The 25,309-nt window shown below is 47.0% G+C and overlaps 1 protein-coding gene across 2 annotated transcripts in view; it reads left to right on the top strand.

Moving 5' to 3' along the window:
• The first annotated feature begins 5,586 nt into the window (after window positions 1-5,586).
• Window positions 5,587-25,309, top strand: part of LOC100122363 (inhibitory POU protein) — a 37,291-nt gene continuing 17,568 nt past the window's right edge. Inside the window, exons 1-2 of one of the 2 annotated variants that reach the window (XM_016986359.3) lie at window positions 5,587-6,222; window positions 24,767-24,823. In XM_016986359.3, the coding sequence (XP_016841848.1) occupies window positions 6,061-6,222; window positions 24,767-24,823 (219 nt within the window). In that variant the 5' untranslated portion in view covers window positions 5,587-6,060. The remainder of the gene's footprint in view (window positions 6,223-24,766; window positions 24,824-25,309) is intronic. The other variant, XM_008205812.3, reaches the window with a different exon arrangement.

Here is a 25,309-nt window from a genome sequence, read left to right as displayed (position 1 = left end):
CAAATCCTTCGCAAAACTTGCGCAAGCTCCACATCCACGAAAACTTGCAAGAAAGCTCTTTCGTGTTCTCCACGACGATCGAGATGATAAAGACATGCACTCGCAGTATGCGTGTGTGTGCGACACTCGACTACTTTCTCTTTCTCTCGTCCGCGACCTAATCGACGTGACAGCCAGTGTCTCTCTTTCTATCGCTCAGCCCCTCGTATATCAGCGTAGTTACAATGAGTGACGTGCGGCCATTAAAAATTCACCGGGAATATTAAGAGGGACGCGTAGCCGGCGTGGATGATGTATACGTGTATACATCGTCGCGGGGAAATCTCCGAAACTTTTCATATCGAGCGATGGAGAGAGACAGAGAGAAAAAAAGAGACGACTATCGAGAGCCGCGATGCTTTGCCGCGTTTGTTGCAATTATAAAGTGCGCGATTAAAAGCTTGTTGCGAGAGGGAGAAAAAGTTTCAAGCCTCGTTAATTAACGGCGGGGGCTAAGTGCACGTAAGCGCCGGCTGTTTCTTGCTTTCGATAACAGGCCGGACTGCACTGGAAGTTGCTTGTTTTTAATTGATACATGTTTAACGTTTTTATTCTGGATTCGCTGCTGTATTTTAATTCGACGTTTGGATTTTAAGTTGGAGCTTGCGTATAATGACGGTCGTTGGGGGGAGTTGTGAGTTGTTTTTAAATAGCTGATTCACTCGGTGAGCTAGACGCTGACTCGTACTACTGCCAATTTTAAAGCTGATTGTTTGGCAATTTTGTTCAGTTTTCATAAGGCTAAGTTGTTTTTTATATTAAAATAAACTTTTTGAAGAATGCTAAAGAACATTTTATAATTGAATTGAAAATCATCAACATTCGATCGTTCATCGAAGAGGTTCAATTTTGTAGCTTTGACCATTTGGAATACATTTTTAATTAAAAGAAGGCCAAACCAAAATCCATACGTATCGTACTTCTTATAAATCTGAATTTTTCAAAAATCAACGTACACCTGCCCACCGCCCAGTAAACGACGTATAATAATGCCACAGCAGCTTCGCTCTATTGTCCCACAAAAACGGTAAAAAAAATATCGCGAGAACAGAGTTAATAACATCGTGCGGCGCTGCTCTCCCCGGGTCATCCCCCGCAGTACACGCTTATACAGTGTACTTACAGCGTAGCCGTCGTCTCTGTCTCGGGTTATCATCGACTCGACCGTCACCAGCGGTATAATCATCGCGTTTCCATCCGCGAGCTACTTATAGTCAGTTGCAGTGCTGAAGTCAACTTCTGCCACTGCTCCCGATGTCGGCTTTAGCTAAAACGCCGTTTATTAACCTCGATTCCCTGGGCTAAAGATATACGAGGAGAGCTGCAGGTACATAGCTTAATGACTACAACCGGCTTTTTCTCGAGATTAGAGTTTTAACTGCTGCTTCATTACTATTGCATGAAATGTGGGTTTTTAGTGCGTATTAGTTATCTTCTATATCCTTTCGACTTGGCTACTAAACAATGCATGGAGAACGACTTCATGAAAGGACACATCAGTCAACATCGAGCGACTTATCGAAATACGCTTCCACGTACATAATATACTAATGAAACCTGCGAAGGTAATCATAGCCGGTAATTACAGCCGTACATAATACCAAAGTGGACAATCACAAAGTTAACTCCTTCCTCTCTCCCGGCAACAACCCTCTTCATCCTTAATAATCGCCGGCAACTCGTTTTCTCCTTTTTCCGCAGGGGTTGCCCGTGTACACGCACTGCTGCCGATTACATTCATTAACCGCCTCGCGGCCAGCTCTCGCGTCGTTAAGCCCTTGTTTTCATTTTCTCCTCTGCGCGGAGATATCGTATACGCGTACACCTTTTCCACGGTTATATAGAGCCGCTATACGAGGTTACGTCGAATTGCGTATAATGCGCGGTTCACTCGGTTTAATGATTATCCGGACGTTGTTATATTCATGATGAGGAGTACGTAAAGAGTCGGCCGGCGTTTCGTAATGACAGGGCGCCGACGCCGGAAATCGAGGGGTGTGTATTGTCGGTTGGTTCTGGCTTTTCGGCTGTAAAGTTTTTAAAAATTTTTGTCAGAACGAAGGGCTGATGTGTGATTCAATCAGACGACGAGATTCGATTGCGAATAAAAGCAGAAGCAGCAAAAAAAACTGTGCCCTTCATAAATCTCTAACGAAACAGCGTAATCTCTCAAAACAACGCAAACCAAAGCAGTGGTCCGCACCACGAAAAAAGAAACGAGACATTCTTCGCGGTCGGGCTTGGCTCTCGGAAATCCAACACTGCTTGGCCAGCATCACGCAGACACAGACCGCGACTGCAGCGCAGAATCCTCTCCTCCACCTCCTCCGCAAAGGATAAATTTTTACTAGGCCCAGCGGCTCACCGAAAGCAATTGCGCTGCCGCAGCAGCAGCAGCGTCTTACACGTGCCGAAGGAACAACAAGACCAACAACAACAGCGGCAGCGGCCAGCAACAACGTCTCTCTGTGCTCTGCGCTAGAGTGAGAGAGAGGGTGGTAGGGAAGACAGCAGCCGCGGCAAGAAGCCACTAAGCCAGAGGATGAAACAGCCAGTGAGAGAGAGAGAGGAGGGATAGGCTGGCGGCGGCGGCGGCGGCGGCGGCGGCGGCGCTGCAAGTGGCTTTAATATTTGATAGAGCGCGCGGCTGGTCATCCTGCCGAGGCGATAACACAGGCCCCGCGGGAACCTTCCAGCTCGCTCTCTCGCAACATCCCTCCGAAACGACTCTATGCTCCCTCTCTCTCTCTCTCTCTCTCTCTCTCTCTCTCTCTCTCTCTCTCTCTCTCTCCGGCGTTGGATGGAGAGTTGCGGAGCAATATCCCGGCTACGTCAACGCTACGACTCCTGTGGCTGGCGTTTATGCGCAGACCGCGATAGGCCGCTCGGTCAAGGCTTGCGGGGAGAGAGAGAGAGAATGCACTGCAGGATGAGTGTATAGCCTGATGCTGCTGCGCTGCTGCTGCTCTGTAATGAAAGAGGGAGTGGAAGAATGCCGGAGAGGAGTACGGTGTGCTGCGTTGAGTTGAAAGGATTAGGGGGTGGGGTTTTCAGAGGCTTTTCTCCTTTTTTTCGAGGGGAGAGACTGAGGGTTCTCTGGATTTTTGAGAGAGAAGGTGAGAGCGTCTGCGTGGCGGGTTAATTTTGTGCTTTATGAAAACGGTGGATTACATTGTACTTCAACAGTTCAGAAAAGTACAAAAAGTACTTTTCTTCTTTGAAATTTTCAATTTTTGATTTCGTGTGACTAACACTGAACTATTTTACGCGGAAAAAGAAGATTCGTCATCATGGCGATACAGGCGAACACGCGGAATCAGCCGTGAAACAAAACGGTTGTGGACTGGTATTCTCCTACTTTTCTAACTTTGCTCGCGTCGGTAGATGGCGCGTAGGCACATTTTCATTTCCCTCAGCGGGGTATGCACATCGAGTCTATATTTAGCCGTATGTCACGTACGCTATGGACTCTGCTGATTGAACCGCTCATGCTGTGCTCGCTGAATCGTGAACAGATCACTCTAAGAATTTATTTCACAAATTAATATTTTGACGAGATATTGTTGTCGATGTTCAAAGATGCTTGTATCTCCTCCGAATTTCTCAGAGACTCGTCACCGAACCAACGCAATCGAGGCTAATATGAACAGCGCGAAATTCGCTGCCTCCTCCTCTCCGTTATACCTCCTATACTGCCGTTATACGTTATACCATTACCCATTATCCCGACTTTGCGCGTTCTCATCAAACGAAGTATATCGCGTGACCCGAGGCGCTTATCTTTATCGTCCGAGCTTTCAGCGTCTTGTTATTATTTTCATTAGCTCCACCACCGTAGCTTTCAATTTCGCCGTTCTCTCACCCCCCTCGCCGTGGATCGAAATTTTTCACGCTGATCAAATTTTTTCACGGCTAATTCGCTTCTCCGCATGATTGAGAACGATATCGGAATGATGTGTAACGTACAATCAGAAAGCCAAGGATAGAGACTCCGTCCCGTCCCTTCATTACACCGGCCTCCCCCTGAAAGCAATAAAAGATCCATCCAACCTTCCAGCATAGATAGAGAGAAAGAGAAAGAAAAAAGGGAAATCGTTCGACAGGCACTTTCAGCGCTCTCGGCCGGGAAAAACAAGCTTCTTCACGCGCTCAACTTGGAAAAGGATGTCATCGGTTACGCTCTCATCCCCCGCGCGCACTAACACACAGGGAAATAAAGAAACCGAGAGAGCTGTGTGCGGAAAAATAAAGAAGGGCACCGAAAAGCGAGAGAGAGGAATCGAAGAGACGAGCTGGAGATGCGCCCACACACACACACACGCGCGAGAGCTATATCCTTCTGGGTTCGCACCGCGAGGGAAAAACTCACACAGGGACTTCCCCGAAGGGCCTTAAAAATTCATCGCGGGTTTGCGCGCCTAAATCCACCGGCATCACGCACACGCGCATGTCCCTGTGTTTATACACGCGCGCAACTCGTTGTGTTTCGGAATAGTGGCATAACTGTGCGCGCGGCGGAAGAATAACAGCCTCGCGATCGTAAATCGATTTGCGCTTCTCGCGCCGACTAAAATATTTCACGACGCACGATGACATTTGTTTCCCCTGAATAATTGCGCGACTTGTTGCTGTCGCGCTGCTGCAAGAGCGAGAGAGCGAGATAATGAGGGGGTGAAAGCGAGAGAGAGAGAGAGAGAGAGCGAGTTGACCTTTTTAATATCCTAGCTAGCGCGCACCGGAGCCGAGAGTCTTTTTTATTTATGCGCGAGCGCGGCGCGAAACACACCAGACGAACCGGTGAAATATTCAGAGCCAAAACACACGTGTGCGACTCCTCGAGATCCTCGAGCTCCGCCGTGAATTTACAGGGGCTGATCGATGAAAATCCCTTAGCTATCACTCGCTCGATATGTTTATGCTTATCGGCGATATAACATCGAAAAAGACCGAACAAACACGCGGGGCGAGCAAATAAAAAAAGACAAAGCCCAGGCACGCGGAGCTTCGGCTTGACCGCAGAGAGCAGCAGGCGAACTTGAGCTCTCGCGCGCGCAGAGCGACTTCCGCAAAAGAGCAGAGAAGAAAAAGGGAGGAATGGAGGTAGGGGTAGGTACAGTAGAGCGAGTCGCGCGAGTAGAATGGGAAGGACCAAGCGAGGCGATGGACAGCGGCGGCGGCGGCAGGCGGTGGTTGCGGATGAAAGCGGCAGCTCGCGCTCGCGCACTGCACTCTTCCGCGCGGGCTGTGTATACGTATAAACGAGAGCTTGTACATACACACGATAGTAGAGGGTAGCTACCCTATAGACGGCATGATGGCCGCGCGGCTTGGCGCAGGCGTCGGTACCGCCTCTCGCTGCAGCCCCGAGACGATCGATGCCCCGGGAGCACTGCCCCGTGGGTGGGGGTGCGACCAACCCCGAGCCTCCTGCTACCCCCTATCGCACTACCATCTCTCTCTCTCTCTCTCTCTCTCTCTCTCTCTCTCTCTCTCTCTCTCTCTCTCTCTCTCGGCTCTCGAAAGGGGGTGAGTGAGATTCGAGCACACACGTAACGCCGCAGAACATGTCGCGCGCTCTCGCCAGCCAGTCGTCGTTCGGCTGAGTCGTCGCCCCTTTTTTTTGCTCTCCGTCTCACTGTGTGTGCTACTGCTATTGCTGCTGCTCGATGATAACGGATACGCTCGCTGGACTTGCAGGAACTCACGAGTAGTGTTGCGAGACATCGTGTGCTTTTCTGTGCGTGTCGTAGATCCGCAGTGCGCCGGGGAATCCATGAAGCTACTCTACTGGCCGAGACGGCCTAGAGCCGCCGTCCCTCGCAGGTGGTTCTGAGAGATATCTATCGATGCTGACGAACCCGCAGATCGCGGTGTGAGAGATATCGCATAAGGATACGGAAAACCAGAAAGAGAGATAGAGGAGGAGAAAGAAACAAACGGACTATAGATGCGGCTGGAGTAGGATATTGTGTGCTGTGTTAAGCTCCGAAGCTAGTTTGTTGCCAGACTGAGCAGTGCAGGATGATGTACTCGCCGGATAAGATGATGAGCAGCAAGGGACTGCACGGGACACCTATATCGGCGCCCGGATGCTTCCCGTCGGGCAGGTACTCGCCGCCACCTTACAGAGCGGCGCCCGATCCTATGGCGCCGCCGCCGAGACGATGCATGCCCAATCCTACGGTGAGTTATGCTCTTCAGATCCGTATACTCGTACGTCACGCGTATCTTGTCTGTAATTTTTCACGAAAACGGAGCAGTCGAATTGTTTTACCCGATCGCGTCGATGATCTTCGAAAAAAGCTCCTTGTCCGACCGCAATGTATTCCGGTACCGGATCACTGAACATGTTTAACGCGACGTTGACGCGGACTGCTGTTAACCCGAGATAACACCGATTGATAACAAGATAAAAGCTCTGTAAACTTGTGCCGATATCGAGCTCAATTAATTAGGCAATCAACTCGCATTAAAAAGCTCCGCAACAGCATAATGCAGCGGCCGTCGGTTCGCGGATCGCGACTGGAATAGTTGAATCCATTATTAACCTATGCGAAACCTACTTTCTCCGCTCGCACTCGTCGTTTCTAATTTATTTCCCGATAATAAAGTTGGTCATCACAAACAATCAAGGTTCAACACGGTGTCACAACTCGCATCTCCGTATAAACGTAAATAGAAGCGCGCGCGCGACGTGTCGTCGCATTGTAAAATTTAAAGCTGATACCTATACCTACCCCCCACACCCATGCTGAATCTGAATAAAACATCGCATCCAGGGCTATTCGCTTTGTATATACATTATTGAATAATCAGAAAATTAAAAATAGTTCGCTTTAAAGTTGTATGAACCAGTATGGACAGAGCGAAAACAGCGTTTAATCGCATACCGCGACAATAATTTATCGCATACTTTCAAATGTCGTTAGAAGAAATGTCAGGTTTGGTGAATAATAGATGGTTCGAGAAAACGTGACGCGATAAACAGGTCATAGGCAGCAGCTCGTTAGAAGAACTTGAACGAATTTGCAAATTTATGGAGAATCCAGGCTGCGAACAAATCAAATTACTCCCGATAACTTTCGAGTGTCCTCGATCATCCTTCGCTGTGGATCACAAATTCAAAATCGGGCAAAACGCAAAAATCAATACCGCCGAAAAAAAACTCGAGCGAAAGCGGATAGACCCAGTTTTTTCATCCGTCAGTCGATTCGAGCCCTGTACCCTCTCGGTATAGTAGAAGCAGGGGCAGCAGCGGCAAAGTAAAGCAGCTCCGTCGTCTCGGCGCGGCCTTCAAAGTCCTTAGTTTATTCATGTGACGTAATAGGATAAAAACCGTCGCGCGCGTGGAAGCCAGTCGAGGGAAAGATAGAAGGCCAGGAAGAGAGCGAGAGAGAGAGAGAGAGAGAGAGAGAGAGAGAGAGTGGCTAGATGAGATTACACCGGTACCCGCCACCCGATAACGCGGATTCGACGTAATCGCTGTCTCTCCGATTTCTCTCTTCGGCCGACGACGCTTCAAACGCGATGAGATCTGAAGCCGTGTTTCTTGCTTTTTTCGTCGTCTTCCTCTTCTTCTTCTCCTTCTTCCGTGGACGTCCTGGGGATTTCTCCCGGATGTCGAATTGGATGTTTCGGGGATTTGCGAGGATCCTCGGGATAGACTCGGTGTCGGGAGAAATTAATAGACGGAGTGAAATCAGGACCAGCGGCGTTGGCAGCTGATGTTGCTGAGAATTGTTTACCCGGTGAACCAGCTGATGCCATGTTTTTGATTTATAATTACCGCAACGATAGATTCGTTGTACTTTAAGGCATTTCATAACCCATATCTGATTCATTCAGCCCACTTTTTATATTTTGTTCATTTGAATTTTACCAAATCAATTATGTGTTCCTTACACATTGCCACCTAGCGACATTGGCGGACGCCACGAAATGTCCTGGCATACTATTGTTCATCTCTGTATTTACACACGTTATTTTAACAGATTTTTTTAACACTCGCGAGATTCATGGTTTATCAATCCGTTTGTGTCAATTAACATAGATGTTATGAATAAACAAAATGCCTATGTACCACCTATTGTGGCTAGCAAGAGAGTCGAATAATTTTGAAGCAGTGGCGAAAGGGCCAGTCCAATAAACTGTTTTGTTTTAGACTGAATCCCAAAGTGCGCGTGAATTGCAAAAATTATTTCTCTCCTTTAAATCACACCCATCAATTGTTTCTCGCTGTGAATCCAACACCAAATCCCGATCCCATACTAAAGACCCATATAACCACCCATAAACCGAAGCCACTCGAAACCAGAATCTTTTAAATCCCAACACTCCACTAAATCACCCCTTTTTTCCACTTCACCACTGCAAACACTCATCGAGCCACGTGTGTCTCGCGCTCTGAAACACCGCTGCTACAGCAGCAGCAGCTCTCATAGCGCAATAGAGTCTAGAAACTTTCACAGCTCATTTATTTCTCAGCTGAACGTAGCAATATTAATAGTGTTTACTCTCAATGCTTAATGAAAGCGATAGCCGCGCACACGTAATCGCACACACGTATCGAGTGAGACAGAGAGAGAGAGAGAAGCTGGCGAATGTCGACGGGCCGAATCGATAATAACGCTGTGCTGCAGCAGGAGAGATAGAGAGAGAGAGAGAGAGAGAGAGAGAGAGAGAGAGAGAGAGAGAGAGAGAGAGATAGAGAGAAAGAGAGAGAGAGTGAGAGAGAGAGAGAGAGAGAGAGAGAACGATGGTAACGGACGGCTGCGGCTATTTTTCCCGCGTCGTATTTCGGTCCGGCAGATCGATCCTCATTTTATAAATATTACGGCGACCCTACTCGCCGCTCGGATTCAATGGAATTAAATTATGACCGATATAACGCAACCGTCGTCGTTGTTGTCGGGTCAGACGCGCGCGCGCCGGTGTATTTTTTTCAGCCGCGACCTTTGCCGCCGCCGCCGCCGCTGGAAATAATCGCGTGGATTTCAAACTGACTTTTTTTGCACCTTACCACCGCAGACCCACATTGCTCAGTATACATCCGCAGAGAGTAAGTGTATAGGAAAGAGTCGAGCGATCGGTAAGTCGCAGCGGCTCATTTGCTGCGGAGCCGCTCGCAAAATGGCTCGTGAAAGGGACTGAATAATTTCGGCGACTCCCGCGAAAAACGATCGACCGCCTCTCCAGGAGTCATGAATATGCACCGAGCCACCTTTACCTTTTCCGCTCTTTCAATTACGGCGTATCAGATGCCCGCGATCGGATCCGCGGCTTTGTGTTAACTCCGCCTGACCTCCGATCGAAGCTTTTTTCCTTCTGATAATTGGATTCCGACGTTCTACCGCGATTACACACCGTCGTGTGCAAAGTTGGCAACGACCGAGCAAACTTGCTCTATTTCGATGTAAAACAGTAACCCGCGACGCTTCGAAACTCACGAATAGCTCGTCCGCAAACTTCCTCCGCAAGTCGAGCGTAGTATAAACGTTTCGCAAAGAGACACAGGTGCAGAGCCGCGCGCGAGCGACCTATCGATTATACGATCCGACAAGGCGCACCTACTCCCGAATATGTGAACGATATACGACAAGTGTGTAGGGCTGCATTGTGTGTCGCGACCCCTTCTACGCAGCGTCAGCAAATATAACGTCGTTCCATAATGTGTCCGTCGCCGCGACAGTTGTCCACTTATCGAGACGTGCGCGCACGTGTGCCGTCTCCGTAAGATCACTGTGACGCTGCGGCTTTTCCGAATCAACAGAGAGGCTTTTGTCATTGCACGCCGACAATAACTATTTCCGGCCCGATATATTGGTTTAGCCGAGTCGTTGCGCGACGACGATGACTGTAGGGACAGCTCTGCCGGTCTAAAATAGAACGAGTAGTTCAACTTCGACCCGTCTATAACGCGAACATTCGAAAGCTCGAATTCACCTCGAGTGTGTTATAATCCAGCCTGGGAATAATATTAGTTGCACGGCGCAACGACCTCCTCTGCGTAAATGTATCATTAACGAGGCATCGACGTACACATACATACAGGTGTATATCGACAAGGCCCCGGAGATTCGTGAATGCAACAATGCTCCCCTTTGTCGTTGGACCAACGACAAGCGCGCGAAGAGACACAAAAAAAATATAATGGAAACGCGATGTTCCATTGTCGACGTTTTAATCCCATTCTTTAATTTACCGCGCGCGAATACATTGGTAAAAAGCATTGTTATACCCACGCTGGGGTATAAATTTTCAGGGATGAAAGCCAGCCGGAATGTGTATGACAAATTCGGAAACGAACAAACCGCGCGCTGTGGCGATTCTTGTTTTTTCTCTCTCGTGTCGCGGCGGATGAAAAAAAAATTGCGTCGAGCCACGGGAAATTGGACGCTGACGTTTCCCGTTCGATTTTCGGTCCGCGGAAAAACGCACACGGAGTCATGCATTTTCGATGCACAGGCGCAAACTCGTTGTTCATGCGCTCAATTCGCCAAATGCGTTCCATTCGCGCTCGCGCGTTTTTCGAGAATGATGAAAAAATATCGGAGACTGATTCTTCTGAATGACGCGATCGATCCGTTGAAATTGAGTCGATTGTTGGGCGCGTGTGTTGCCATGAAAAATGGCAAACGTGTATAATAATGACGATGAAAATAAAAGCGAAAGCCGGTGATAGTATAACGGCTAAATGGGACGGTACGTTCGAAGAAGCGTTCAATCGATCATTCTTGAACTGGTGTGTATACACAGAAGAATTCAATTGATTTTCAGTTCAAATCCGGCCGAATTACTCGCGGCTCTAAACGTGACCCTAATCCATGCATCTTGTATACACGCGGAAAATAAGATTCTCCCCAAAAGTGCGTCCGCGGAGAAATTCCCCGACGACCGTCCGATAAATAAATCAGCCGCATAACCAGCGGACGAGCGACACGCACAGCGATATCGAATTAGAAAATAGTGGCGCGTAGTCTGGTAAACGACAGCCGCTAGATTTACGACGGAGACTCGACTGCTGCAGCGTATAGAAGGAGGAAGTCTCTCTCTGGAACATCGATCAATCCGCTGCGCGCGCAATGCTTCTCGCGACCCCGAGAGCTGATACTCTTACCCAATTTGCCGTGTGTGTGTGTGCGCGCTTCTATTTTTTCGACGATTCAAAACGACCTACTTACAGCTTGGCCGAAGGTTAATAACTCGAGCGCGTATGTCACATGTACCGAAAGTTTGCTTATTAACTAGTCGAGAGCTCGAACGAGTGCATTAAACTTTCATCGCGGTTAGAATCGATAAAAGAATATATGCATACGAATGCAGCAATGACCTTTTCTCTCGTTCCCCGAAAAAAGAGAGAGTAGTATCTCTCGTCTCAAGATGCACGCGAGGAGAAATTCCGTATACAGCGCGGGTGAAGAGGGAGAAAGAGAGCGAAGCAGCTGCGTAGGCCACACACGGGACACTGGGGACACATAACGCTCCCCAAAGCTTACATCCAATCGCTCGCTGATTTATATTTACTACTACTCGCCGCTCGCGCGCCCTTATTTATCGAGCTTCGTGGAGAAGAGACGCGAGCCGGGACCCGTTAATTCGGGGCTAAATTGAAAATTATGGCAGACGTTGCCGCACGACAAGCGCGTCGCTGCTGTGTATACGCTGGGAGATGCCGAAGGTGAGGTTGACGCGCTGCGCGGTGGATCTTTGCTGATGGGATTGGTTCTGATTTTTCGGGGATTATTGGCAAGTGCTTGGCTTGAGTAGCGATGCAATCGAATTTGTGGAATCGAGTCGCCTCGAGGTTCCGGATGGCGACGATAGGTGGCGCATAGGCACTTTTCGATTTCCCTCGTCAGAATGTGCTCGCCTATAGAGGTGTGTCAGCTTTGCCTAAACAGCCTCGTTGGGACACTCAAGCTATAATTGCCGATAATACGTGAATTTGCATGAATGAAGCTACGATGAAAGGAGAGTTAGGAGAGTCAGTCCTAGTACATCAATAAATATCGTTGGTGTGCTGCACAACCTCTTCAGATCAAATTAAATAGAATGCTAGAATATTTGTGTGTAGAATGACTTCTAGTTGGATTAAACGTCACTATGTCCATGTACTAGATGCAAAGAAATTCGAATACAATATGCACACCCACATCTCCCAAAAGTCACACAAGACTAATCGTCGCCAGTACGTCTAATATATCATATACCGCACACACATAGAGAAAAAAAATCCCCGCCGACAAAAGGGAGCAAAGCTCGCACTATACACCATATTCGACTCTAGAGCAGCGCTGCAGAAAATAGCGCGACAGGTGCATCAGCTCTACGGCAGCCGCGCGCGACGGGCTGTACATACGCGCCACGGCCCACACGTATGCACACACACACACACACACAAGCGGCTCTGAAAAGCTCGGACAGCAGCGCTTGCGATCGATAACACGCCGCGCGCGCTCTGTGCAGAGGCCAGACTACCGCTGCAGCGAGTCGCGCGAAGCTTTTGCGATTTTAGAACGTTGTCTTCCACACCGCACACGCTCTAGACCGAGGTTTTCATTCTCTTTTTTTTCGTCTCTGACTCGCGATCGATCTGTTTTCTCTCTCGCAAGTTTTAATTCCAAGTTTATAATCGGCTCGGATTACCCACGAAATTGCGATCGAAACCGCGACTAGTAGTATGAGCTTTAAAAATACATGAAAGCCGCGACGCGGCGGCGTTTAACTTTAGAGCGTAAACCACGATAATTTTCAAACTGCCATTAAACTTGTTCGCTAGCTGCAGCAGCGGAATATAATTGAAAAATAAAAATCATTTCGCTCAACTTTACAATCAATGCAGCAACGCGTTATATACTGGCGCTACTGTCCGCAAAAGTGAGGAGAGTGAAAAAGAAAATACGCGAAAGCGTTAGCTGTAAAACCATCGGGGTATATAGACGAGCGTGTCTGTGTGTGTGTGTGTGGGTCGGCAAAAGTTCTTTAAACCCTCGTATACACGTGGACACGCGGGAAAAGTTTCGATGTACACACGCGCCAGCTGTATGTGACGAGAGCTGTGAAACACAACAAAGTTGCGATTTGAAGAAGCGACTGTAGTTGATGAATATTTCGTGTTTATAAGAGCTTCGGAGAAACGATAAGTGCGACATTGTCTAAAATTGACTGGGTATAGATCCGTGTATAGTTAGCGCGAAAATTCAGTTACCGAGGCTAATTGCCGAGTTCACCGAATTGACCAACTGGCAGTATTAGCAGTCCGAGCACACATGACTCAAGAAGCTATACACGACAGCCAACTTGCGTATGCATTGCGTAATTGCCTTAAACGCATGCTCGGGCGAACGCGGAGCAGTTTTTAAGCGCATTTTAATGCATATAATCAACATTGGCTCTTTTTCCGCTCCGCCTAACTAGACACGAATTAACCGTCCTTTCACATACTCACACTCCTAAGATTTGCCAGCAGCATCCGCGTTAAATTCAATTCGCCTCTAGCAAAACGCCTCGTCCCGGAGTAGACGATCATTATTATTACTTTTTATTGCCTCTCTCTCTCTCTCTCTCTCTCTCTCTCTCTCTACCTTCGCGTGTATAGAATCCACAGGAGAGGGACAGCCGCGGCGTGTATAGAGAAGAGGGAAAGCGTGGCGAAGGGTCTGTGCAGCAGGAAATAAACCTAAGTGTATAATTACAATAATACTTACGGTCTTCCCTTACGGCCCTTTTCGCGGTCGGAGAGAGAGTGAGCTGTACGTATACCGGCATACACACGCGCGCGCGCAGTAGAGCAACGCGTCCGTGTAGGGTCGTCGAGTGGAACTTAATGAGTCCTAAATTTACCGTCACACGTACACACCTGTGCGCTCGAGCTTGGAGAACGATTTCGATTTTTCGCCTCGTCATATACCTATACGTCTCGTCTCTCCGAGGGTAGACCGTGTGCGGTATAGGAGCTAGCCGCGTTATCAATTTCTTTTTTTCGGACGCCTGTCGTATACGAGCTCGTTATCGAGTGACGATGCGCGACTGGATAAAGTGTGCGTGTATCGATTAATCATTTGGCTGCGCGAATGGACTATAATTTAGGACTTCCGTCGATTAGCGCTAATAAGAGCGCCGCAGTAGCTCTGAGCTGTTTTAAATTGCGATGAGGGACGTATGGTTCTGGTGTAATATTTCTCCTTTTTTTATCCACCGATGATTTATCGATATCGGCCGATACGAGGTTTCAGATTTTTCGAGTATAATGGAAAAATATTAGAAGATCGTCGTCTCGACGGCGTATAAAGAAGTTTAAGCTCCCACTTCAATCTCGGCGAACGGGCTATCGGCGACTTGTTGCGAGAGAAAGCGCCGATCGTATAACTCGCGCGTATACCCTGCGAAAGGACGTCGCGATTCTCGTTAAGGTGGCGCGTAAATATTGTGCGACGAGAGCGGACGGGACGCTATCGCGTCGATCGATAAGCTACGAGCTAGCTCTTTCTTATAAAGAGCTAGCTCGATTCAATCTCGGACACGGCGAGCTTCGCGAAGCGCCACGATGGTCGTTTCTTTTTTCGTCTCGAATTTTTCGAAGTCGAATTGATATTTCGAAAAAGTTAAAATAACGGCGCGACCGCAGCGCAATTTTGCGGCGGCGTCGACCGCGTGCTCGTGAAATGCGACATTATAAATTCGCGGTTAGCGTGTAGGCTAGAGGAAAGAAAAATAATCAACTCCCCCGCGTGTGTAATATCGTCGGCGTTTTAAAACCTCAAACGATTTCCACGGCGAGCTGAGAGAAAAATCCTCCCCTAAACACACTCCTGTATACGTATTACACGTCTTCTCCGCTGTACCGGCTCGATCGTAAAACAAGTTCCGTCCCACATTCCCTTTTCTTCCGAGCCTATCGCTATACCACACGCACACACACACTCATATACACACTCACACGTCCGGAGGGCGCATAAACTCTCGCGGCTGTGTTCGGCAGTTCGGTCACGTTTTACGGGGAGGCTCGTGTTTTACGACCGAGCGTTTCGGCCGCGATGACGCTACCGCGACTGCAGTTTCGGCCTCGACGTACAACGCAGACATACATACGTGTGGAGGTACTACGTGATTCGAGTGGGAGAACGAGAACGAAATGGCGATTGTTAAGTGCGAGCGTTTCGGAGCTTTTCTTTTCTCCGGGGCTGCTTTTATGGCTCCTGCATGCGATGTCTGCTTTATTCATTCACTACTCGGTACACGGCCGCGTCAAGCGTTCTCCAGTAATGGATATCGACGATGATTGCGACAGTTGTGTGTTGCACGATAAACAGATATCCGGCCGTAATTAAGTGGCGAAAGGAGTGTTATACGTATAATCACAGAGAGAAAGAGCCGCGATTTTTATTTTCACGGAGAGCCTAGCGCGCGACGTTGCGGGGGTTGCGTGCACGGGGCATTAAAGGGACAATCACAGAGTGCTTTATGTCGAGGGCCCTTCGTCAAAATCAAGAGGCCATTATTACGAACATATGTTTACGTGTGCAGCAGTGCGGCGATCGTATCGTGAGAGAGAGAGAGAGAGAGAGAGAGAGAGAGAGAGAGAGAGAGAGAGAGACAGGCAAAGACAAGTAAGGCCAGCGAGACACACATGTACCCCTGCGCGCGTTCGTGGCTTATATATACGGACGAGTGAGCAGCGAAGAAGCGACGAGTGTGGCGCACCTGCTTCGCTATATGTGTACATGCGTGAGCAAATGTAGGGTAAACAGTAGCGACGAGCGGTCGTAGTTCCACGAGTGTTTTAGATGTGTACATGCGTGCAAGAGAGAGAGAGGCCTGTCGTTGTTCTTCAAATACTAGTCGCTGTGCGTTGGTGGGTGCTGGGGTGGACGCGGCAGCGTTGCACACGTGGGCATATGTTCGATTTTCAACGCGAACGTCTTTTTTCCGTAGTGGAGTTTTTGAAAATTTGGGTTGGAGTCTCTTTTGTAATTTTGTAGATGATTTCAAGGACGAAGCACAAGCAATAAAAACAAATTACCAAACTGCTCACTTCCTCAGCGTCACTAATTGAAATCATCATAATCGCTCTACTCTCTCTCTCAGCATCGCGCAGCCGCCCTAAGCATCATCTCCCATCCACTCCCGCGATTTATCTTCCCCCCCCCCCCACAGCTGCGATCTCAGCCGTCTCTTGTGCGCATTACACCTGACACTACGCCGTACATCTCTCTATCTCTCTCCTTCTCTCTCTTAACACAATTACGCCACGAGCCGGACAAATCGACGTTTCAATTTTCTTAATGCGCCGAGTCGCTCCGCCGGGACACACGGGAGCGCGTGTCGACGCGTGCCGGCCGCACGCGCCACCAAATTTTCTGGATGGGTTCTTCCAAGGGCTGCTCTCGCAATGTTTTTTAGCTGCGTAACGCTACGTAAGTAGACCTGTTGTGTTGTCATTGGCGCGTAAGCGGTTGAGAAAGAAATACAAGGTAAAATCACGGCTACAGGATGTTTACCCACAGGTGCAATTGCTTCCGCGCAAATATGCCGGATTCGGGTAGAGGGACTGTGTAAAACTCTCACGGAGTGTGTATTTATTTGTAGACTCGTGCGATACAGTGACGTCAGGCTGTTGTACGTAGACACACGGGCGGTTAATTAGAGGCTCAGATACTGACCTGCGCTGGGAATAGATCTGAAGAATTCGTCGCTTAATCAAATCACTGCTTCCTCTTCGTGTATATTGAGACTGAGGTGCAGAATATAGCTCGCGGGGATGTGTGCGTGTTAAATGTATCGGCTACTATCGCACGACACTTGTACTTAGAAACGTAGTTTTTGCTTGAGTTTTATGCAAAAACGAGTCTCATCATGCACCATGAAGAATTTCAAGGAAAGATAGCGATGTAGGTACATTAACGAGTAAACTCGCATTTAAACGCGAATATGCGGACGAAGTATTGTGGCCATTCTACAAGATGCGAAAACAAGCGCGTCTATCTTCGGTCACAAAAGAAAAAGTGTTAGGTGTTAACGAATTAAACGAAACAGCGTTACAGTATATAAAAGTTATTTATATAGCAGTTATAGCACTAGCAGCTCAAGCAGTAGACCCAACCATAAGCAGTTTTGGCATAGGTGGCACAGCTCTACGTATATGCATTCTTCGCGCGGATACTTGATGAGGGAAATAGAAAAGTGTCTGTACGCCATCTATCGTCGCTAGTCGGAGGCTAGAGGGTAGAAATGTACTTGAAATATAATAATAGGGAATAGGCCAGTCCAAAACTGTTTTCTAATACCGCACGACGAATGACGTTCTCTTTCGTTTAACTGATTGTTATTTGGCATGATTTAAGCTTGAAACACCATCATAAACTTCTTGAAAAATCTCTTTTTTACGCTTCACCACTGCAAACACTCTATGAATAGTTATTTTTATCCAATCAAAACCCCGTACATCATTCCATTACAGCCTCCCGTAAATTAAGACATAGTTTTCCCGCCATATAACATACCAAGCTCTCGCACAGAGAGAGAGAGAGAGAGAGAGAGAGAGAGAGAGAGAGAACTCAAGTACAATAAAACCCAAGAAACATTAATGCTTGATAAATTCAATTAGCTCGTCGCGCGCAAGTGTATATAATAATACAACGTATCCGTCACGAGCTAGAGCTCCCCCGAAAAAGCACTCGGTCGAGAATCCTTCGCGAGATATCCAACCCTCGGAGTCATAAACCGCGCCGCGAAATGGTCTCCTAACGTGACCGACCGTAAAGATGATCCTCCGAGGGGTGCGGCAAAAGATAATTGCCTCGCTCGACTATCCGGAGAAAGCGAGTATACGCACGCACCGACCGAATGGCGTCTCTTGGCTGCGATGCACTTTTTATTTATTCGCTTGGAATAGCAAAAGTTTAGTCTGGATGTAGATGTGAGAATATAAGGCGGGTATCGATTATGCATGAACGAGAGTCTGCACGGATTCCCGCGGTTCTGAAGCGCGCATAATACTCGGCTCTTTTGTTTCGCGACATTCCGATGATGGATGAGCTGCTTTTGAATTTCCGCTCGGGGGCCTGCTATAAATCTCTCTCTCCGTGACCCAGTGAATCTAATCTTCGCGATCTTGTTCGCAAGAGCGGCCTTCGAGAAGTTGTATATACATCGATACCTGATATTTCGAACGCTGATTTTTCAAACCGATTGACTACTTACATCTTTGAAAAAAATCTACCGACGCTCCTCGCGAAAAACCAAACAGACGCGCGATTACTATATATCCCGCATACGTCGCTCTCCACACCTCTACGCTCTCGCTCTCTCTCTCTCTCTCTCTCTCTCTCCCTCACTCTCTCTCACTCTCTCTCGCTCTCTCTCCCTCTCTCTCTCTCACTCTCTCTCACGCTCTCTCTCTCTCTCTCTCTCTCTCTCCCTCTCTCTCTCTCTCACTCTCTCTCCACATCATCGAGAAGGGAAAGGCCGCCGCCATCGTATACGCAGCTACTCTGTGCAGTGTATAGCGCTTCGGATCGATAAAAGAGGGAGAGAGAGAGAAGCCCGGTAGCTGGCTCTGCCGCAGCGGCAGCGACGGCACAAATGAAAAAGAGAGAGAGAGAGAGAGAGAAAGCGAGCTGAGCCTGATTGGCGGGGTATGCGGGGGCGGCCGCCGCGCGTAGCCAATGAGCGAGTCTGGCCTCGATATATAGAGCCTACTACAGCGAAATCGCTGATTTTTACGCTGCCGCGGGGATAGATGCAGCCGCGCTACCGTGTGCTCTGATTTATCGACGAGAGAACTACTGCGCCCGCACGACCTACACGCTCTCTCCGCGTGTCTCTCTCTCTCTCTCTCTCTCTCTCTCTCTCTCTCTCTCTCTGTGTATTGTCATCGCCTTTGCTTTTCGATTTTTTTCCCTTTTTTCCGCGTGCCGGATTAAAAATTGACGAGGGCACTGATTTTTTCCATACATGTTCTCGTCTGCTGAATTTTTCAGCAGACCTCGTGTGCTTACATTTGTCGGCGGAAAAATCGAAATGCACAACAATCGTCGTGCAGCAGCATTGTCATGGTATCTCTGACGAAGAGCAGGAGTACGAAAGTTTCGCGTCCCCGTAGGAAAACGAGCTAACTGCATTAGCGCGCTCGTCGAGAGCCAGATAATAAGAATAAAAAAAGGGGGTGGAAGAGGGACGGAGAGAAAGCGCGCATAATTCAGACATGAAATTTGCCCCAGAGTTTGCGCGAAACTGCATTTTGCCGCGAGGGACAGAGCGAGCGAGAGAGAGAAATACATAAAAGTCGATAAAAAGGCGTGCGCGCAAGCGCCGAGACCTTAAGAAGCAGAGAGAGCTAGTGGCGGGCAGACGCGAGACGCGAGGCAATGAACGGTAGAAAGGAGGCGGCTGCGCGAATCGGAATATTACATTATACGAAATTTCATAAATTCTCTTTAGAGAAAGAGGCTCTTAGACGCCTCACGCTACGCTCCCGTGTTTTTCTCCTGCAATAGTAATGAGCCGCGACGTCGTCCCTCTCTCTCGAATCCGAAAGCCGTAAGCAAGTGAGGGTTTGTGTCTGATGCTGCAGGTTTTTTTCACCCGTGGACACAGCTCCTACTGCTGCTGTGTGTATGTAATTACGCGGAGGTGTTGGCTTTTCATTAAAGAGTTATGACGCCAATCGCGTTTGAAGTGCGTATTCGGTTCTTAGATGGATTATTATTCCAAATAATAGGTGAGGCAGTCGATCGCGTGCAAAAAAAACGAAAATCCAATAGACACACACAGAGAGACAGATCAAACGGACGACGGCGAATTATTCAGATCTGTGAGGAAAATGAATTAGCCAGTTGGGTCTATACACCTAATGCTACACTCCGGCCGTGTTTGCCCATGTCCACCGTGTGTGCGCTCTGCTGCCGGAGGATGTTACCTGCCCCCGTAGTCCCATCCACTCATGTATATACATACACATTACGGCCTATATGCCGTGTGTTTGTGCGGCCAGCACACAAGGTTCGCGACGTATAGAGTTGCGCATTTTTTCGAAAATAACAGGGCTGATGCGGATTGTCGCGCATAACATCTTACTCGCTAATTCACCTCGTACACCCGATAAGAAACGCATCGCGCCGACGACGACAAGACGAGCCGGTATATAGCTTTGTAATAGACCGACACGTATATCCCGTGAATAAAACAACGGCATTTAATGCGATCTTCGATCGTCCCTCTCTCTCGCGCGCTAGCTCTGCGAGTTTACACCGAGTGTCTATCCCGCCGCGTGTGATGCAGTGTGGCAGAAGCGAGGACGGTTTCTACACAGCGAAGTTTGGCCGGATAATTACGTCGATTCGGAGCCGGCGAACTGTACGGCAAGCGGTATAGTGTGAAGTCGTGTTCGACGCGCTCCTGCACTCTCCGCGCTTACGCACCTTTCTCTCGAAATGGCGTTAATAACGAATGAACTTCCCGAGAGAGAGAGTCAGAGAGCTGTTGCTGATTTTCTTGCACCCGAAGCTTCGCTGTCGTCTCCGATGGGTTGAATGGGGTATTTTTTCAGGAGGAAGGAGGACATGTGTGTGTGGGATTCAATGTCGATTGCGGTGTCAGACCACTGTGGGTTATCTGATACTGGGTAAAGGTTGTATGCGATAGGTGGAAAAGTATGAAAAATTAAAGACGAGTCGGGTTTGATACAACGAATTGCGTAACAATCCCGTGTAGAAATATCACTTGGATTCTAACTGGAATCCTACCAGTTTTTCCTAAGTCTGGTCGGAATCCGATCAGAGAATCTAATCGGAATCCAACTAGATATGTTCCGTTTTTTCTTTGGATTCTGATCAGTATTCCAAGTCGGATTCTGATCAGTAATCCCGACGATTTCCGACTTCAAAACGCATTGAAAAAAAAAATTATTTCAAACTCTCTATGTTACTTTAAAGTTATTCCATTGAGTTAACAATAACGTGATTCTTATTGTAATTAAATAGCCTAATATAACCGTAAATTTAAACTTGAGTTATACAAAAATAATACGGTGCCGCAGTCTAAGCGCTACAAAGAAGTCTCCGGGGCTGATTAAGATTTAGTTACTCAATAATACTGATTATTTATGTATTACGATCATCTGATTATGTATCGCGTGGGCGATTTCTCGAAAAATGCGCCCAAGAACGATTTCAAAAAAATGTTTCTTTTCAATATGTTTTCTCACGAAAATCTGAAGGTTTCGATCTTTTACAAAAAAATAAGACTTTACAGCATTATATCTTTTTTATAAATTACAAGTTTCAATTTAGTGTTTTTAGAATATTTAATTACAATAACAACTACGTTTATTAATAGTTAAGCAAATCAAATATTTATAACTAATAAATAGATTTGCCGAAAATAGAAAAATGAGTTTGTCCCGACATCAAACATGTGAAAAAATCTGAACTCCTTACAGTCTACAGTTCTTGTCGTGTATTATTTTTGAAACTTTAAAATCCAGTAACAGACAGTTTAAAAAATGAGTTTTAAAGTTTTAGTTTAAAAAATGAGAAATGTATTATAGACGTCGAGCCGTGAGTGTGAATATTAAACTCATAAAATTGTTTACCAACGTTTTTCTTTTAAAATTTCGACAACGCCGCAACGTCCAAATAACAATAACGTAGATCATGAACAATCAGCAATATTAAGCTCATTAGTTACTCCAAATACACAAAAAATCTTTCCAATATTTCACAATTTATAAATTATAATCTAACTCTTAAAGAAATACCCCAAGGTATGTTTCAATTTATAAGTAGCCTCTTAAAAACAAAATTTTAAGTCAGTATATGTGATTATAGAAATTTCGTTTACCGACTTTGAAGAAAGATAGGATTTCAGATCAGAATCAGACAGGGAAATCCTGAGTTTCTCGAGGTTTATATAAACTTAGTCAAAGTTTGGAAATCGTAGTCGGATTCTGATCAGTAAATCTTATGTTCCATAACCTAAAAAAATAAAAGCGCGGACCTTGGGACACCTGATAGGATTCAGCCTAGAGTATGGCAAGTAATCCCCAGGTACGGAAATCTCGCGTAAAACTATTCGGAATCCAGCCTAAAGCTGGGAGCAAGTAGGGAGATTTCTACACGAGATAATATGATAATGGAGAGTTTAGAAAATGCGCGGCGCCATGTTCTTACACTTCTCTATTGGGCTTCTTCGATATTGGCCAATAGTCAAACTCTACAAATTCATAAACTCAAAGTATAAAAATAAAAAAAATATGATAACAAAGCGGTGTACCTTATTTCGTTGTATTAGCGCAAGATTCTTGATCTTTGAGATAAACATTACCACGATAGACCAGAAAGCTGTATTGGACTGGATCAAATTATCCCAGTCTCTAGCTAGCAAAGATAGGTGGCGCATAAGTATTTTCCCATTTCCCTTATCATAGTCTGCGAATCCAGTGCATATGTAGCAGTATGTCAACTATGCCACAAGCTCATTTGCTAGGCCCGATTAAGCCGTTTATGCTATAACTGCCTGAGACTATCGACACGCTAGTCGTCACTGTTTATGTTGAATTTGGCGTATTGTATCTAAATATAGCAAAAGCCCTAATGTAGATTCTGTTTTCTTTCGGAAACGCTGTCTCTTAGATTTTTAATAATCGTACATCGATCGTGAAATACTTTTTAATAGATGCTACAAAACGAATATCTCGCTGCGATCCGCAATTAGAAAAATTTACTCTCTAATCCTAGCCGCGCAGCGGAAGTACAGAAAAGGAATTAACCGCAGACACCGCGGAAAAGCTGCTCTTCACTCGGCGAATCTCCGTCAAACTATATTTTCCTTTCGACGCGAGTCTCCTCGTTATATTCCCCGTGTCAGATCCGTAATTCGCGCAGAAATGAGCAGACGCTGTAGAAGCGTCGCATTATTCAACCAGCTTGATTCGCAACGGTATAACACGAGCTTCTATTACCCAAATTTTTCCGAAACAACGATCCTCAATTAACAGCGCGTTTATTAGACGAACAAATAAGCACACAGTCCAATCGGACTCGCGCCTAATCTCCGCTCAGAATCGCGCGACTGCGTTTCTCATCGTCCCACATAACGTGTGTGTGACGCGCGACGACAATCGCCACAGCACGTGACCTGATCAAACATTTGCTAATCAGAATCGCGCGCTACGTATACGCCGCGCTGTGTACGTGTGTGTGTGTATGTGTAAATCGTTTAGCGTGCATATAACGAGAGAAATGCAGGATATTATCGCTCCTCGATCGAGAGAATTATTCATGCGCGATTAACGCGTCGCGCTGATGCGTGAGTGTATGCCGATAGATTTTCTTTCCGATCCGGGCTCCAATTCCAGCTATATTTACTCCAACACTGTGTATAGGTGTCTTGAATAAAGTCATTAGGCGAAATGATCCGAGCGGCCAACGTTATAACTCGGCCGAAAAAGTCGATTATGCAATTAGACCGGCTGAAATCGAGTGAAAAAGTGTATACAGGTATATATAAAAGGGGAGGAAAAAGTCAGTCGTCGTCGCGGCGGTTGAGTTTGGCCGCGATCACTTATTCATCGGACGTCGCGACACCGCTGACAGTAAGCACTTCTGCGATTGTTGCAGCAGTCGCGACTCGAAATACCATCTCTCTCCACCGGCGGCGACGCGAGCCAGCCGCGAGACAACCAGACAGGTTAATTATGCGCGCGACCGATAATTGCAATAACAATAAATCCGCTGACGTTATTTTTCCAGCCGTGCACTATCAATCCGATCTCGGCTGGAGATTGTTTCTCGCTTTTGTACAGAAGTGTGGTTTTCAATTGATCAAAGCGCTGACCGACAAAAATGGTACATACAGCGGCGTCTGGGGCATGAAAAATTCAGGAACGCGATATAAACATTCGCGCACATTAGCGGAAAGTTTCACCTAGATCCAGGAAGCAGCTTAATAAATTAATAAGCCCCGTGTATACGCAAGAAACCCTCGCGCGAATTCCGCATAATTTTATTAGAACTTGCACACAAGGTAACTTCTCCTATTCAATATTGAGCAGCTGGAAAAAGAACCTCCGTACATCACATATAACACGTTTATACAGATACTGTGTACCGCACGCACCTGCATAAATGCATAAACCAAGCGGCTCATTCATGAATAAGGCAGACAAACGTAGCCGGTAAATCTCGAGCGTCGCACGTCTCCCCCGGAAAAATATCAATCACGATAGCTGCCAAAAGGAAGCGGGAAAAATTATCACCTTTCACTCGACGTCGCGCCGAAATTTTTCCAAGCGCCGATGCACACATCCTGACGTTTAAACAGGAGGAGGATGAGCCCAGTCGGCGGTAGCGGAGTCCGATATCGAATTACCCAGTTTTCCAGGTGCACGAGTGCGTATATATCCCAAAGCGACTCATTTAATTTGCGACGCCGCCAGTCTGGCCTTATTCCGTCAAATCCCATCGCACGCTTTAAATATAGTCACGTGTAATTCAGTTGTTGGCCATCACTTATGCACCAGTCGTATACATATTCCAGATAAAGAAGAGAGAGATCCTCGTCGGGGCGACGACGGACCGATCGATGTGTGTATGTGTGCGCGCGTGCGTGTGTGTGTGTGTGTATTAATATTCGTACTATTATCAGCTGTCCTATGCATTTTTTCAAGGGATTGTTGCTTCGCGCATTGAATTTTTAACGAAAAAACCCTCTTTATTCGCTGTTTCAGAGTCGGATGCTGGAGGATGCGACAATCGTGTGCAATTCCTGGTCGCCGAGGCATAACGTAAGTATACACCACCAATAACTTTCCAATGGTCCTTTACGCGAACAAAACACACGATACACACATTATTCCCGGAAAATTAACTCGTGCTTACGTCCACCGGCTCTGAATAATGCAGTCCGCGGACTATGCGCGCTCTTCCACACACGTTATAGCCCCGATATGTATATAAATAAATATGAATTAAAAGCTCGTCGTGCTGGAAAATATTCATCGTCTTCATGAATATAGTCATTATGTTTTGATTTTCTATTATTCACACCCTGCCGCCTATCGCGTACGCGCTCGCGTTTTAAAATTTAACGACTGGAATCATCACCTCGCGTCGCATTAATATTCCAAGCTCGAGCTCCATGCCTATGCAGCGTGTGTATGTATTACATTATACTCTATTTCATTCATATCGCATGAATCCTTCATTAAAATTAAATCGAGTGTATTACGCGCGTTCCGCGCGAGTGAAGAGGAGTACTCGCGATCGTTAAT

The sequence above is a fragment of the Nasonia vitripennis genome, chromosome 5 (assembly GCF_009193385.2).
Source record: "Nasonia vitripennis strain AsymCx chromosome 5, Nvit_psr_1.1, whole genome shotgun sequence".
NCBI lineage: Eukaryota > Metazoa > Arthropoda > Insecta > Hymenoptera > Pteromalidae > Nasonia > Nasonia vitripennis.
This window is presented reverse-complemented; position numbering and strand designations above follow the sequence as displayed.